At 39.0% G+C, this 13,430-nt stretch overlaps 1 protein-coding gene across 5 annotated transcripts in view; it reads right to left on the bottom strand.

The window, feature by feature from the left end:
• Window positions 1-128: 128 nt before the first annotated feature.
• The window catches only part of REV3L (REV3 like, DNA directed polymerase zeta catalytic subunit), a 116,292-nt gene continuing 102,990 nt past the window's right edge, over window positions 129-13,430 (bottom strand). For all 5 annotated transcript variants that reach the window (XM_071741140.1, XM_071741141.1, XM_071741142.1 and 2 more), the window contains 10 exons: window positions 12,634-12,878; window positions 10,755-10,863; window positions 9,669-9,875; window positions 8,899-9,008; window positions 7,761-7,875; window positions 6,314-6,451; window positions 5,047-5,237; window positions 3,966-4,212; window positions 2,324-2,533; window positions 129-1,289 (listed from right to left, as the gene is read on the bottom strand). In XM_071741140.1, the coding sequence (XP_071597241.1) occupies window positions 1,149-1,289; window positions 2,324-2,533; window positions 3,966-4,212; window positions 5,047-5,237; window positions 6,314-6,451; window positions 7,761-7,875; window positions 8,899-9,008; window positions 9,669-9,875; window positions 10,755-10,863; window positions 12,634-12,878 (1,713 nt within the window). In that variant the 3' untranslated portion in view covers window positions 129-1,148. The remainder of the gene's footprint in view (window positions 1,290-2,323; window positions 2,534-3,965; window positions 4,213-5,046; window positions 5,238-6,313; window positions 6,452-7,760; window positions 7,876-8,898; window positions 9,009-9,668; window positions 9,876-10,754; window positions 10,864-12,633; window positions 12,879-13,430) is intronic.

The following is a 13,430-nucleotide window of genomic DNA, read 5'->3' as shown; positions in this document are numbered from 1 at the left end:
ATCCCAAAGTTGGAATTGTGGATTCTTAGCAAGATCTTAACCTCACCAGTCTTGTTTACATCTATTTCTGTGGCAAATAAGGGAAGCAAAAGTATCTGCAATTGAGGGTAAGTATTAAAAAAAACATGTAATTTTTACCATATCATTTTATTCAACTTTAATATGGTTTCCATTATTAACTTCTAAAACAAAATGATTTCCAGTTTAGAAAACAATGCACTGACCACATAATTCCTTTTCCATTTTATACAGTTATACAAATATTCTAAATACACATTTTGTCAAGATGGTGGCAAATAAGATTTAACTGTACAGTACATAAGGAAAGAAAATATTTTAAGCATATTTAGAAGCAATAGAAATGTCTATACAAAACAAGCAAAAATGGAATAAAATTTTATATTTAAAGTATTGCAACAGTCCCACAGGTTTGTAACAAAAATGTCTTTGCACAGTTCCTCACAATGCCCCATTAATAGCTAAAGCAAGACAGCAATTTTTAGAAAATAATGTTTCAAAATGCTACACATGGTACTAACTGCTTGCACAGTCTGATCAAAATAACAATCTACTTGGAATCAAGCAAAACTTATGAGGAGATAAACCAACCAACTTTAAAATTATCTGTATAAAAGTCATTGCACATTATTTTACTCAGTTGTTTGAAAAGTAAAAAAGTGTATTTACAAAATATTTCGCAGACAAAATTATAAAGTGAATGGATAATATATAAGTAACACGTCTTGATACTGACAGTTCAAGAACACACACTAATGGTTTTATGGTTTCAAGAGGTTTTCAGTGCTCCTTCCTCCAGGAAGTAAACTTGACTTCTACTTTCAAATGGATTTACAAGATGTTACACATAGCTATTCCAACATCAGCATTATAAAACAGTATGTTAGAAACATGAAAGAAAGAAGAAATTTGTACATCTTAAAAAGTGAGCTATTCATAGATCAACAAATGTATTTTCTTTTAATTTAGTTAGGATAAGTGTTAATTATTCTTCAGATAATAAACCCAACAGTTAAAATGGAAATCCTGGACTAGATGAGAATTGAAAAAGCACCATGCACAATAGTCTTAGTGTGGTAAACACTGAAAAAAAAAAAAAAATAGCACCTGGAATCTGTAACACAGATCGTTTAAAACTGGTCCAGCAGCTGGCGAAGGTAGGGAGCCTTTGTCAGTTCTCTGCTTACTCTGGACAGCTTGAAGAGCACTGGGCAGTTGAGGGAGACACACTGGATCTGTCGATCAAAGCAGCCTGTACAGTTCTTGCATATCTAGATTACACATAAAAAAACCAAAACAGATTATTTTAAACTTGGCACAAGCAAGGCACACATCTCTGAAGTCTCAATGTTGTATCAGTAGAAGAGCACAGTCCCACCGGCTCCTCTTGAGTACCACGGGGAAACTGCAGAGCACACATCACCTTCCTTTACTGCTGTTTACAATGCAGAGCAGGGCAAATATTACAAAATACAGCCAGAACTAGAAATCTGCACCTTAGTAATGCAAGATTTATGAGTAGTGAATTACAATGGTTTTCTGGCAGCAGAGCCCCATGGGAACCTATCAAACCAACGCCCAGACTACAGGAATATTTAGATCTCTGTGATTCAGACAAGCTTGTAAACGGTTCATGTGTTAGTGGTAAAAATAAATGTCAACAAAAATATTTATTAATTATAAAATACAACAGTATGAAAATTAGGTGAGGATATGCATATGTTTCTGCAAGGGAAGGCATTCTGCTTTGATACAAGGGATCTGTGAGCTCAATCAGCTATCCTCTTCCCTGACATACAGCTAACAGGGAAAAAAACAGCTTGGAAAATGCTGATCAAGAAGAAAGGCAACGAGGAGCCCCCCAGGCTAAAACACAACCATGTTACACATATAAATAAATAATCTTTTTGGAACAAGCGTTTGTGTTACTAGAACATCATCAATTATTATTTTAATGCAAAAGAGGTGAATTTTTCATACTTCTGCAACTCTCCATCAGTCATTACAAAAAGGCACCTACAAACTGTGGAAGTTACTCTCAAAAAAAGAAAGGGAGAAAATAATCTTTTGTTCTGATCTGCTGCCCCCACCCCCCTCTCCCCCTGTTTGCATTCAGTTTTACACAAAGCTGAGGAGAGCAGGAGCTGCTAAGCTGCCTTCAATAGCCCTGGGAGAAGCCAAGCAGCTATTACATCTTTAACACCTGGATTGTGCTTCCCATTCCCGCTGGGGGCATTCCACAGCACTGCTTTGAAACTTCAGCCCCTCTCTGTTTGACAGACATCAGACAAGGCTTTAATCATACCTTGACCAGCTGCTCCTGCTTACGCTCTAGCTCTCGGATTTCTTGGTTGAGGATGACTGCCACATGCTGTGGCTGGCTCCTGCATTTATTACAGATCCCATACTGGGTCAGTTCATCACACACGGGACAGTGTAAGGTCGTGAAATACTGGGAGATTGTGCCTTTGCGTCCTTCCAGCTCACTGTGGGCAGTCGAGGCAGCTTTCTGAATCTACAAAAAAAAAAAAAAAAATATTAAGAGGTGAACTTTCAAGACAGCAGCTTGCCTTGATTAATAATTTACCTATTTTTTTTTAAATTTTCTTTTTTTCAAAGGAGTATGGAAGAGCAACACTGCCTGCAGGGTGTGGGTTCATACCCAAATGAGTAATATGCACTGCATCACTCTGAAGAGCACAGCACCTGCCTTGTAGTGATGGGCTGAACAGAGCCCACCCACCCCTATTTCAGAAGGAATCTGCTCACAAAAGAGAAGGAGTAACCAAAGAAATCCTCACTCCCATGCTAAATTCCCCATCTCATCTCAATCTCTGCCTCCTACAGCTGTTCCTTTGGAAGTGCTCATCTATTCCACATCCAAACATTCCCCAGTGTCTGGCTGCCAGATCCTGCCCACCTCCGGCTCCCGTGCTGGTGCAGTTGTGGTCACAGAGCTGCCACCCTCCTTTGGTTCATGGCTCTGGCTCATACTCCCAAGTTCCCCAGACACAGCTCCACCACTGTCCCCTCACCCAGGGGAGGCCATTCCCCGGCAGTCTCTCCTGGTGCTGTAGGACTTGTGCTTTGTGCTGTCCTTCACTCTCCTGCTTCAAACACCCAGCTCCTCTGCTCCCCAGGGCCCCTCTGTGCTCCCTGGCCTTGCAGAAAGTCAGGGGCTCTCTTTGCCTTTCTAGAGTGGCTTGTTAGAGATCCTTAAGGTGAGTGTCACAATGCCAAGAGAAAGGTGGAGAAAATAAGCAAAATTAAGCCAATCATGGCTAAAATAAAAGTGGGAAACATGGTGTACTACTGTGCTGCTGAAGCCTAGGCACAGTAACCAGACTACACAGATACTCTGTCATTCACCATCCCTTCTTGCCAGGGGAACAACAAACTAAAATCCAGTTATCTAACACCTCTCCTCCTGCACCTCAATGTTTTCTTTAACTTTTGGAAAGTCATTTTTGGATGTAATTAGTTTAAAATTTCCAGTGACATAGATTTTTAAAAAAGTGATCCTGCTGCTGGGGCATTACCACCTGCTCTATAAAGAGGAAAGATCTTGAGAGTATCTTGGAAAAAGACAGGGATCCAAGATCTACGATAGAGTGATTTAAAAGGTGGTAGAGCTAAATAGATGCATATCCAAGTACTGCTAAAATACACAGTTAAGGCAAATTATTGTTTTAAACTATGGAAGTCAGAAGATAGACAACCGAGTGAGCAAGCATGTGCTTGATCAAGGCTGGCTGAAAAATCTGATTTACTAAGTGAAAAAACCCACACAGGGTATCTAAGAACCAGGTCGTGTGCTTGGGCATCATGCCCTTTAACATACCCTTTGCCCTTGCCTCATGTAACCCTTATCCCAATACAAGTAATGATAAAACCAAACCCTGCACTGATGCACGGCGTTTGTCAGCTGTTTGCTTTCAAGCCCTTACCCGTGGCAGCTCGTGGTACCAGCTGAAGACATCGATGCCAATAAGTGAGAAGACCCTGGCCAGCGGTGGCAGGATCTGTTTGGTGATGTAGTAGGTGGCATTCAGCCTGAGGTTGGGATCCTGCAGGACCTCAATGGGCCTCCTCACCAGCTGTATCAGGGGCAGCCCGGGCAGCCCGCACACAATGACGTAGGGCACGCGCTCCCCAACTCGGGGTTCAGAGCGACGGTCATAGGCAAGCATTCTCCTGTTAAATAATAAAAAAACGTTAAAAAATAAAGGCTAAAAATAGCCTTTATAATGCATCCAGAGACAAATTCATTGTTACTTCATTTGCATGTAAAGCTCCCCATCTGGTTATATTAGAAACTCTCCAGATGACTCAAGTGTCTATTAGGAAGCACAGGACCGAGTAATTTCATTTTTCATTTGCCTCATAATCAGACTCAAATTTGAGAACCTGGAACATGAGCCCTAAAGGTACGTCCTGTTTTAGGTCACTTGGATTTGCATGCGGGTTGATTTTCTGGTTACCTCCTTCTTATAGAAATATTTTAATAAAGAGCAGCCAGGGTACTACAAAGAGCTCAAGTACCCAAAAAGTAAAGGACTATTCACCACAGTTTGAAGCAAGTATCAATTTGGAATTTGATTTTAATTTCATTTAAAACATATGGCTAAATTTGAAGACATTTTATATTAAGCAAGGAGGCAAAATGTGCCAGCTTATATTATCTATTCCCGATAAACATTATCAACAGGATGAAATATTAACTTTAGGTACAGTACTTTCTAACAAATGAAAAATTATGCCTGGTAATGTATTTCACAGCACTGAGAGATTTCACTGTTAGAATTTTTGACCTTAGTCTTGGAACACGTAGAGCTCTTTCCAGGACTACAAAAGGGCTTTCTAGGACTATCTGATGCCTGATCTGATGCCTGATCTCTCTTCACACACAGAAGAAAGTCAGGGCCAACTGCTGCAACAGTATCTGAAGGAGACATCTCACTGCTACCCAGAACTTGGCATTACAAAGGTCAAGAGAAAAAATTTATGATTAGCTCTTAATCTTATTACCTGGTGATTTCCAGGGCTGGTACACAGGACCCAGGTCTGTAAGCTGAGCTCCCTCTGTACTCCTTTGCAAAGATGAAATCTTGCATGGTGGCTTTTCCTTCCAGTAACTTCATACATTGATTCTGAACATACTGTTTGATCTGACTTATGTCCCGTGTTTCAAATAGCAGCTTGATAGAACACTCAAGTATCTTTATAACCAAAGGAAAAAGGCCAGACATGTTAACTAAAACCCAGTTAATTCAAAATAATTAAAAGTGTATGGAAATACTAAGACATTGTTTAGGAAAAGTGTCAGTTGTGAATGTGAATGCTAATATTTAAAATATTTGCGTTCTCCTCCACTCAAAGACATTCATAAACACATCACTGGACAACTTTTTCTCAGCTTGACACATCTCTCATGACTTCCATGTTGCATCACTAGCACTGTCTTAACAGCTACGGGGGTTTTCCAGAGTATAAGAATACATTTTTTCCCCATGATCTAAAATGTAGAATTGGGATTAAAAAGAAAAATGGAATTAAATCCTCCTAAGTGGTTACCTTGTTTACTGGGATAAATTTGTTTTGGTTTAGATTGAGTAAAAGAGCCTTTTGTTTTCAGTCTTCCAATACACAGCTTAAAACAAACAGGCAAGGAAGTTTATTTTAAATGAATTCATAGCTGAATTATATTTATATAAATGGGTTATTTAGCAGACACATCAGTGTGCCTCACTCATCCTGGAGTAATACTCACTTCCAGTTAAAGTGAACTGGATCAAGAATGGTCTGGAAAACTTAAATGGGGCTTAGGACTTTTTGTGGAATTTTTAGGGACTGAAATACAGCAATTAAGATGGAAAGTGCAAGTCCTTGTAATAATCTTTCGAGCATACTAGAAAAATGAAGTATCAGACAATTCAGAAGCCCAGAGTCCTCTCAGCTGCTTCTCATGGGACATTCCTTCTGGACACATTTAGGAACGTGCACATCCTTTTTGAATCGTGGGGTTGCCCCAGAACAGCACCCAACGCTCATGGTGAGGAAGCACCAATGCTGAATCCAGCAGGATAATCCCCTCTTTTGACTGGCTGGTGATGCTCTGTTGGATGCACCCCAGGAAGCGGGTTGCTCTCTTGGCTGCCATAGCACACTGCTGACTTGTATTGAGCCTGATGTCACCCAGCACCCCAAGATCTCTCATATAAAAATATGTTCCTATATGTGATGAAATAACAGTGTACTACCATTTCATTCAGAAAGAAATACAGAAGTATTTTACCTTGGAAACAGCAGGACAGGAGTCCCTTCGGACTGTCTCGATGCCTTTTGCATCAAATATTGGGTCCTTCTGGTCCAGTGTTTCATACATATAACCCACGTACCTCTTCTTTGTTTGCAGGACACATGGCAAGTAGACCTGGAATGTTTAGAAAGAAGAAAGGCCAGTCTGGCATGTGTTGGTAACGTAAGGTGGCTCTGAATATAGGGGGTTTCCTAAGGAATACTTTGCTTTGTTTGTTGGTGTTTTTTGTTTGTTTTGTTTTAAATAATTAAAACCAATAAACTATATCAAAAGACTGTTAAAGGCTGAGGAAGTTTGGATTCAGTCACTTACACAGTACTCTTTCTTTTCTGGATTGCATCTGTCAGTCATAGCTGAATTACCTCTCTTAACTTAAAAAGACAACTTCTTTTTAAACATTAGAGAAGAAAACTTTCTCAGCAAAAAGTAATAGCTTTGAACTTTGTTTTCAAATCATCTAATGATGAGGTGCCTAATATCAATTAGTATCTTGATTTGGGGACAGCATGCTATTTAAATGCCTATGCCTAGAGAACAGTTTCCTCATGAATGGATTTTTAGGGTCATGGTCTCTTTTGATTGTTCTCTCCAACCTATTATTTCATTCTTGATTGTGTCAGTATTCCTTGACCACTTTTAAAAGAAGGAATGGGGAAGAATTTCTTCCCAGTACTAGGATAACATCTTCCTGGCTCTTGTGGAAGAGGGAGCAGTGAGTTTAGATTGCCTAAGGCTCAAAGACATCCTGCACATCACTGTCTCACTACTTGAACAGGTGCTCCAAAGGTATGGACTTTGAAAAAATGAATTAACTGATTGCTAATAACATCCCAATAATAAATTTTCACCAAAATTAGTATCACATTGCCTTCCTCCTTTATATATGTCTTACTGTCATCAGTACTTCTTTTAAAACACCCACTGAATGGATTTTTGTGATTTTTCATTTTATATGTATATGCATTACACAGACATATCCTGAAGTGTGCTAAGGCTGGCTAAATAAATATTATTATTGAACAAATACCAGGCTTATAATTAATGCACTGGAATCACTTCAAGGGATGGTGCACATTTTCTCTACCTACATTGGTTTGATGGTCTGTATATAATACAAAACTGAGGAAGGTATTTCCAAAAATTGTCTGCTGCTGCTGCCAGTGGAACAGGCCACCAGGCATCCTGGTGTGAAAGTTGGAATATTTCTTTTTGTTCTCGCTGCAGTGTGCTTCTCTGACAAGGTCCCTGAGGCACTAAGGAACTTATAATATAACTGCAGACACAACAGAGCACACAACTGTAGCACATCCTTATGCTACATTAGTATCTTGAAAAATCTTTTGTCTTCCTATTTTTTTTTTTTTTTTTTAAGGATACCAGTGTTTTCACCCAACACATTTGAAGTAAAACATTTTTCTTTTACCTTTTCAAACTTCAGTTTAACAGGTTTGGGGTTTGTTGCTGTTACAGCTTCAGCAATTTCTTGACCAATCTTAAAAGACTGCTCCTTCGTGGCTCCTTTCAAGAGTACAAACATGCTACAAGAAACAGATGTAGGAAATAAGCACAAATCTGTTCAACGCAGCTCCTGAATCCCATAAGCTGCCATTTCCTGGTGGCAGGGCAGGGTTGTTGCTGTCCATTCTGCTCCCTTCCCTCATCTAGGAAAGCCAAAAACCTGAGAAACCTGAGTATGCAGCATGAGATCAGGAGAGTCAAAGGCACAATAAACACTGTGACTCCCTGGTGAGGCAGTAATGTCACTGCTCCCAAGCACTGCAAAAGCTTGAGTTCCCAGGAGAGCACTGTGAAGATCTCTGGTATGCCCTTTTTTTCCCCACTACAGGCAGCAATAAGATTTTACTTATTTTCTCAAGTTTTTCTTTCTTTTTTCCATGAAGCTACGATGAATTTAGTATCTTTGAACTTTCAAGTCTTTCATCAAATCTGTTTGATAAGAGTCACTGGATTCACAAGTCATTAAGGAAGAACAGTCAGACAAGCTTTGTTTCCCATGGCTGAAAAATTATCCAAGTTTAGCACCAGAGATGGATATGCCTTGAGCATGGCTATTATTAAATGAAAGATTGACTAAGAATGGGAGATACTTATTTGATGTATTTCAGGCAGCCTAATCATATCTTCATATGCTCTGGTGGCTGCTTCTCAATTGTGTCCACTTCTGAAGCTTAAAATAGTGCCTTCCTCTAAGTATCAATGTGCAATGCCTACAACCTTATAAATACTCTTTTTTCCAAAATAAAAATAGCATCAGAAACAGGCACAAAAATACCCATTGAATAAATAAGACTAGCATTAACACCTGAAAAAAAATATCCCCCCCCCGCTTTCTGTTCCATGAAATTTTCAAAAGAAAGGAAACTCAAACTGCTTTCTAAGAAACTCCAAGACTTTTCTACTGCAAGACAGTAACCAGCATCCCAAGGAGGGCCCACATACTCTTTTCAATATCACAAATTCTATCTTAAGACAAAAGAAAAAAATATCTATGAAGAACTACTAGGATTTTAAAACATTGTGAGAAGCAGACCATTAATTACCTGTCAGTATCACCATACACAACGTGAGCACCCCACTTTTTTGTATCATTCACCAGTTTTATAGCACGCTCCAATGTTTCTCTGGCTTTGTGGACAATGCTATCCCCAATCTGCAAAGTTAAGGATAAATTGAAAATCTTTATTCCACTGCTGAACCAAATACTAACTCTTGGTAAACACAGTCTAACCTTGTTTATCTGCTTAAGAAAATTGTGGTATTGTGAGAATATATTTTATTTAATGATTTGAATGCATATAACAAATAAAAAGGTTGCTTACACTGCCCCCAAGTAGCAAGAATTAGAAGAAATGTGATCAAAAATTATTAAGAATTAAAGGAAAATTTAGTTTATGGTTCTTTAGACATCTTAAAAGTGTAAGAAGCAAGACTGCTTAGGGTAATTTTCACTAGTTTTTGGATTCTACTGATTCCTCCTTTTAAGAGAACTATGAAACAGCTAAAATGTTTTATTTCCACTATTGAAAACGTAATCCAATCTGCCTTTGGGGAGAATTCTACAGAAATGACAACTCAAAATCCTCTTTTATGGAAAGAAGAAAAATAAAACCTGTTTGGGGTTTTTTTTTTTCAAGTATCATAAACAAATCCCAGAATTCTAATTTCCAGTACTAGAAAAAAATTTAAAAAAGCTTTCGATTAAGGTATTTAGATTAAACATGTTTCAAGCCACAATACTTTGTTATCTGGCTATACTTTTATTAATAGCATCTTTTCCACAGTTTTTTTCATTTTCATCTGCAACCCTTACCTCAGTGCATGGCATTCTTCCAGAAAAATTAGCAGCAGTATAGCCAAATGTAAAATTAGCTATAAATTTAAGACCCAACTGACGAGCTTCAAGCATTCGAGTTATAGCCTTGTCATGCTTATAAGCCTTCATTGACTGTTTCACCATTATTCTGGTCTTCAGGATTTCTTCTAGCATTCTTGGCAGCACACCCTTTCTCACTGAAGGCTGCCAAAAGGGAAAAAAGAAAAAAAATATGTTAAAAAGCCCAACCCAAACAGTTAGCAGTCAAAGCAAAAGCCAGAAGTGTTAGATAATCACTGTTAGGAAGACAAATGAATTAGGAAGATGCCCTAGGCACCAGCAGTTTGGCTCTTCCCACAGATATTACAAGCAATCTAGAATACAGGCAAAGCTCATAAGGGCAGGGTGAAAAGCTTTTTGTTCTTTGTCTCCATCAGCCCTGCTAATGCAATGTTTAGATAACCTCATTAACTAAAATGGGACTTTGGTACTGAGCTGCTGTTTTCTCAGAGCGTCGAAGGCTACAGGAATATTAAATTTGAAAAACTCTGTAAATACCCTTTACCTAAAGTTTTTTGTTTATATTAATTATTTGTATGCTGCTGATTGGCTCGTTATTTGTAAGAGCTCCAGGATGTATTTTTTAAGTCATTACACATCAGCCAGCAGTGCACATAACATAAAATGAGAACAATAGAAAGCAAGTCAGGCAGTTTCATCTCCCCAGCCATGACTTTTTTTCTAGGAAGAATTCTGCTATACAGGCAGAAGAAGAATGAGGTGTTACACACAGATAATTACTGTTTGATCCCCAAACTGCACAAGTAAAATATGGTTTAATTATAGATGAAATAAGCCTTCAGTATAAATGAAAGCTGAAGATGCCATTTTATTTCCTGAACTGCCACAAGTTCAGCATTCTGTCAAATATAAAAAAAAACACTGGGAAATAAGAGACTGAACCTCCCCCCACTTCTGTCTGCTCTTAATGCAACAAAATATAAAGGACAACATTAATTTGATCTTAAGCTAGTCAGCCAACAGGAAGTGGAAATGCCTGTCACAGAGCACTAATATCATTACCTTGACAAAAGCTACTCCACTGGGTGACACTGTGATATCATGCCTGATCTGGTAAAGTAAATCAGGAGGTACTCTGAGAGATGTACAGCCAAATTTGAATGCATCACATCTAATAAAGAGAAAAGGTTGAAGACAATCCATTCATTTACAGCCTGATCAAGCAAAAACATCAATTCACATTAAAATGCTGATAATGCCAGCAAGGATAGAATCACAATTATAATCACAGCTATAAACAAACATTCTATCATTAAAATTTCGTAGCTACATGTGGAAGGCTTTAGGAATAAAGCAGTAATAAATAGCTAAATTCCAACACATGCATAATTTATCAATTCTGCATTAATGCATTAATTCCAAATGCAGAGTTCATGCAGGCACATACTCATCTTCCAATCCCATATGAAAACCACGAATGTTTACCAAGTAACACATTGCATATATTTTCTTTCTACATATTCAGAATTTTAAATCAGAAAACTGAAAACCTGATGATGATGATGCACAGCAAGCATCTTGTGCATCTTCCCATTCTTCAAAATATTGGTTTATAGAGGTAATTATAATGAGCAATGATTTTTTTTCCAATTAACAGAATTACTGTTAAGCTCAGTAAGAGATGTTACACTGGATAACTGATTGTATCTTTTAATTTTGAATAGCTAAGACCAGAGTGAACTAAAACTGCTAAAAGAAATATCAATTTATTAACATACAATACTAGTCTAGTTTTGAAAATGGGTAGTTGATTTCTGCAACATTTTAACTTATTTTGAAGCAATACTGAAAAGCAGCATCACCACAATAACGGAACAGGTGTACACACATGCACATACTGAGGTTTTGGTGCTGTGGTTGTCTTTTTTTGGTATTTTTTTTTAATGGAATGGAGTCCAATTCTGTATTTTATTTAAAATACAGACTGATACACATATGTGTCTGTGTGTTTATACACAAAGCCAGACATCCCATGTCAGACCTTTATCTACAGTGTAACAGAATATGGTGCTATTCATACACTCCCATTGTTTCCAATGACAACTGTCCTGGTTTGGGCCAGGATAAAGGTGATTTTTCTAAGTTTCTTGTAGATGGTTGAACTTGCTGAGGTTGACAGCAAGTTTCTCGAATGGAGTATTCCATCCCATGTGCGTCATCCTCGGTATGGAGTTGGGGGATCACGAGGACCGAGCCACACCCTTACCAGCTGATCGGCCTCACCTGAGATCACCAGCAGAAGTGCTGGGTACCACCCCCCTTAACAGCTGATTGGTCTCACCTGTAGCACTATAAAAGACCAGCAGAAGCTCCTGCCTGGTTGCCTCCCTGGCTGGCTGCCTGCTGCCCTGCCCGCTGCCCTGCCCGGTTGCTTGCTTGCTTGCTTGCTTGCTTGCTTGCTTGCTTGCTTGCTTGCTTGCTTGCTTGCCTGCCTGCCTGCCTGCCTGCCTGCCTTCACCCGGCATCTTGGAAGGATCCCATCCATTCATCTGCCTGTGGTCCTGATCCGTGCCAGCCTACACCTCCAGTCCGTTTGCCTGCCTGTGTTCCTGCCTCCTGTGTGTCCAGCCTGGACTTTCCCAGGGCTGCCCTGCAGCCTTGGTTTGCGTGAGAATTATTGGGGGAAAGGGGGAAGGAATCTGATATTCATTCTCTTGTATATTTGTATTAGCCTCCAACCCATAAGTCTCTCTCCCTTATTCTCTCTTCTTTCTTATCAAGGAGGAGAGAGAGATTAATAGAGAGCATCTGTCACTCGGTTTAATTGCCGGGCCAGCGTTAAACCGTGACAACAACCAAGGCTCAAGGTTTCTCAGCACCTCAGAAAAGATGCTCAAGTCTCTAGAGAATCAAAGATTGTGACAAAAGGGTGACAACTTACTTTCCTAAGTTTTCAACGTGTCCCAGGCAGGTTGAAAAGCAGTAGTTGTATGCTATCACAATGGAAGGATATAAGGACTGGAAATCTAATACAAGAACTGCATTGCTGTAGAATCTGGATTCTGGCTCCATGATTAAGGGAACACATTGTGGGGCTTTCATCTGAGCTCGCTGCTGGACGCTGGGTGTCACGGCGATGTAATTCATCGGCTTTGCGATGCGCAGCATCATAGACTCCACACGATACTGCAAAACAGTTTGGAGGTAATAATAATGATTTTGAAAATCATAATATGTATGATGGGTGTATAAACATGGGTGCATTCAGACTGTGCAAATACACATTGGCATATCCTGAATTTAAAGTACGGACAACTGGTTTTCCAAAATAAAGAGCCATACTCTTATTTTTAATGTATATTTCCTATCACATACAGTGGAACTTTCCCATGCATTTCCTCATCATTTAGCCATAAATCAAGTTCTTCTAATTTTTATCCATAGTAAAAAACCCATCTAGCTCAGGATAAAAAAAAAATAAAAGCCTCAGGCTGCAACCATATACATGGATGGCTATGCTACAGTCAGTGAATAAGCATTTGCTAAACTGCTTTTGTTAGACTTGCAGAATATTGCAGAAAAAGTATGCAGCTGTTGACAATTTTCCACTGGAATCTGCACAGCAATTTTATTTCAATATTTGGGAGTACAGAGACGTGACATTACAGTTGTCTCAGCTGGTAATTCTGCATCCAAGGTAGAATGTACTTGGAAGAAGAGAATCAAGGGAAGGATTTA

This window comes from Heliangelus exortis, chromosome 3, assembly GCF_036169615.1.
Source record: "Heliangelus exortis chromosome 3, bHelExo1.hap1, whole genome shotgun sequence".
NCBI classification, from domain to species: Eukaryota; Metazoa; Chordata; class Aves; order Apodiformes; family Trochilidae; genus Heliangelus; species Heliangelus exortis.
This window is presented reverse-complemented; position numbering and strand designations above follow the sequence as displayed.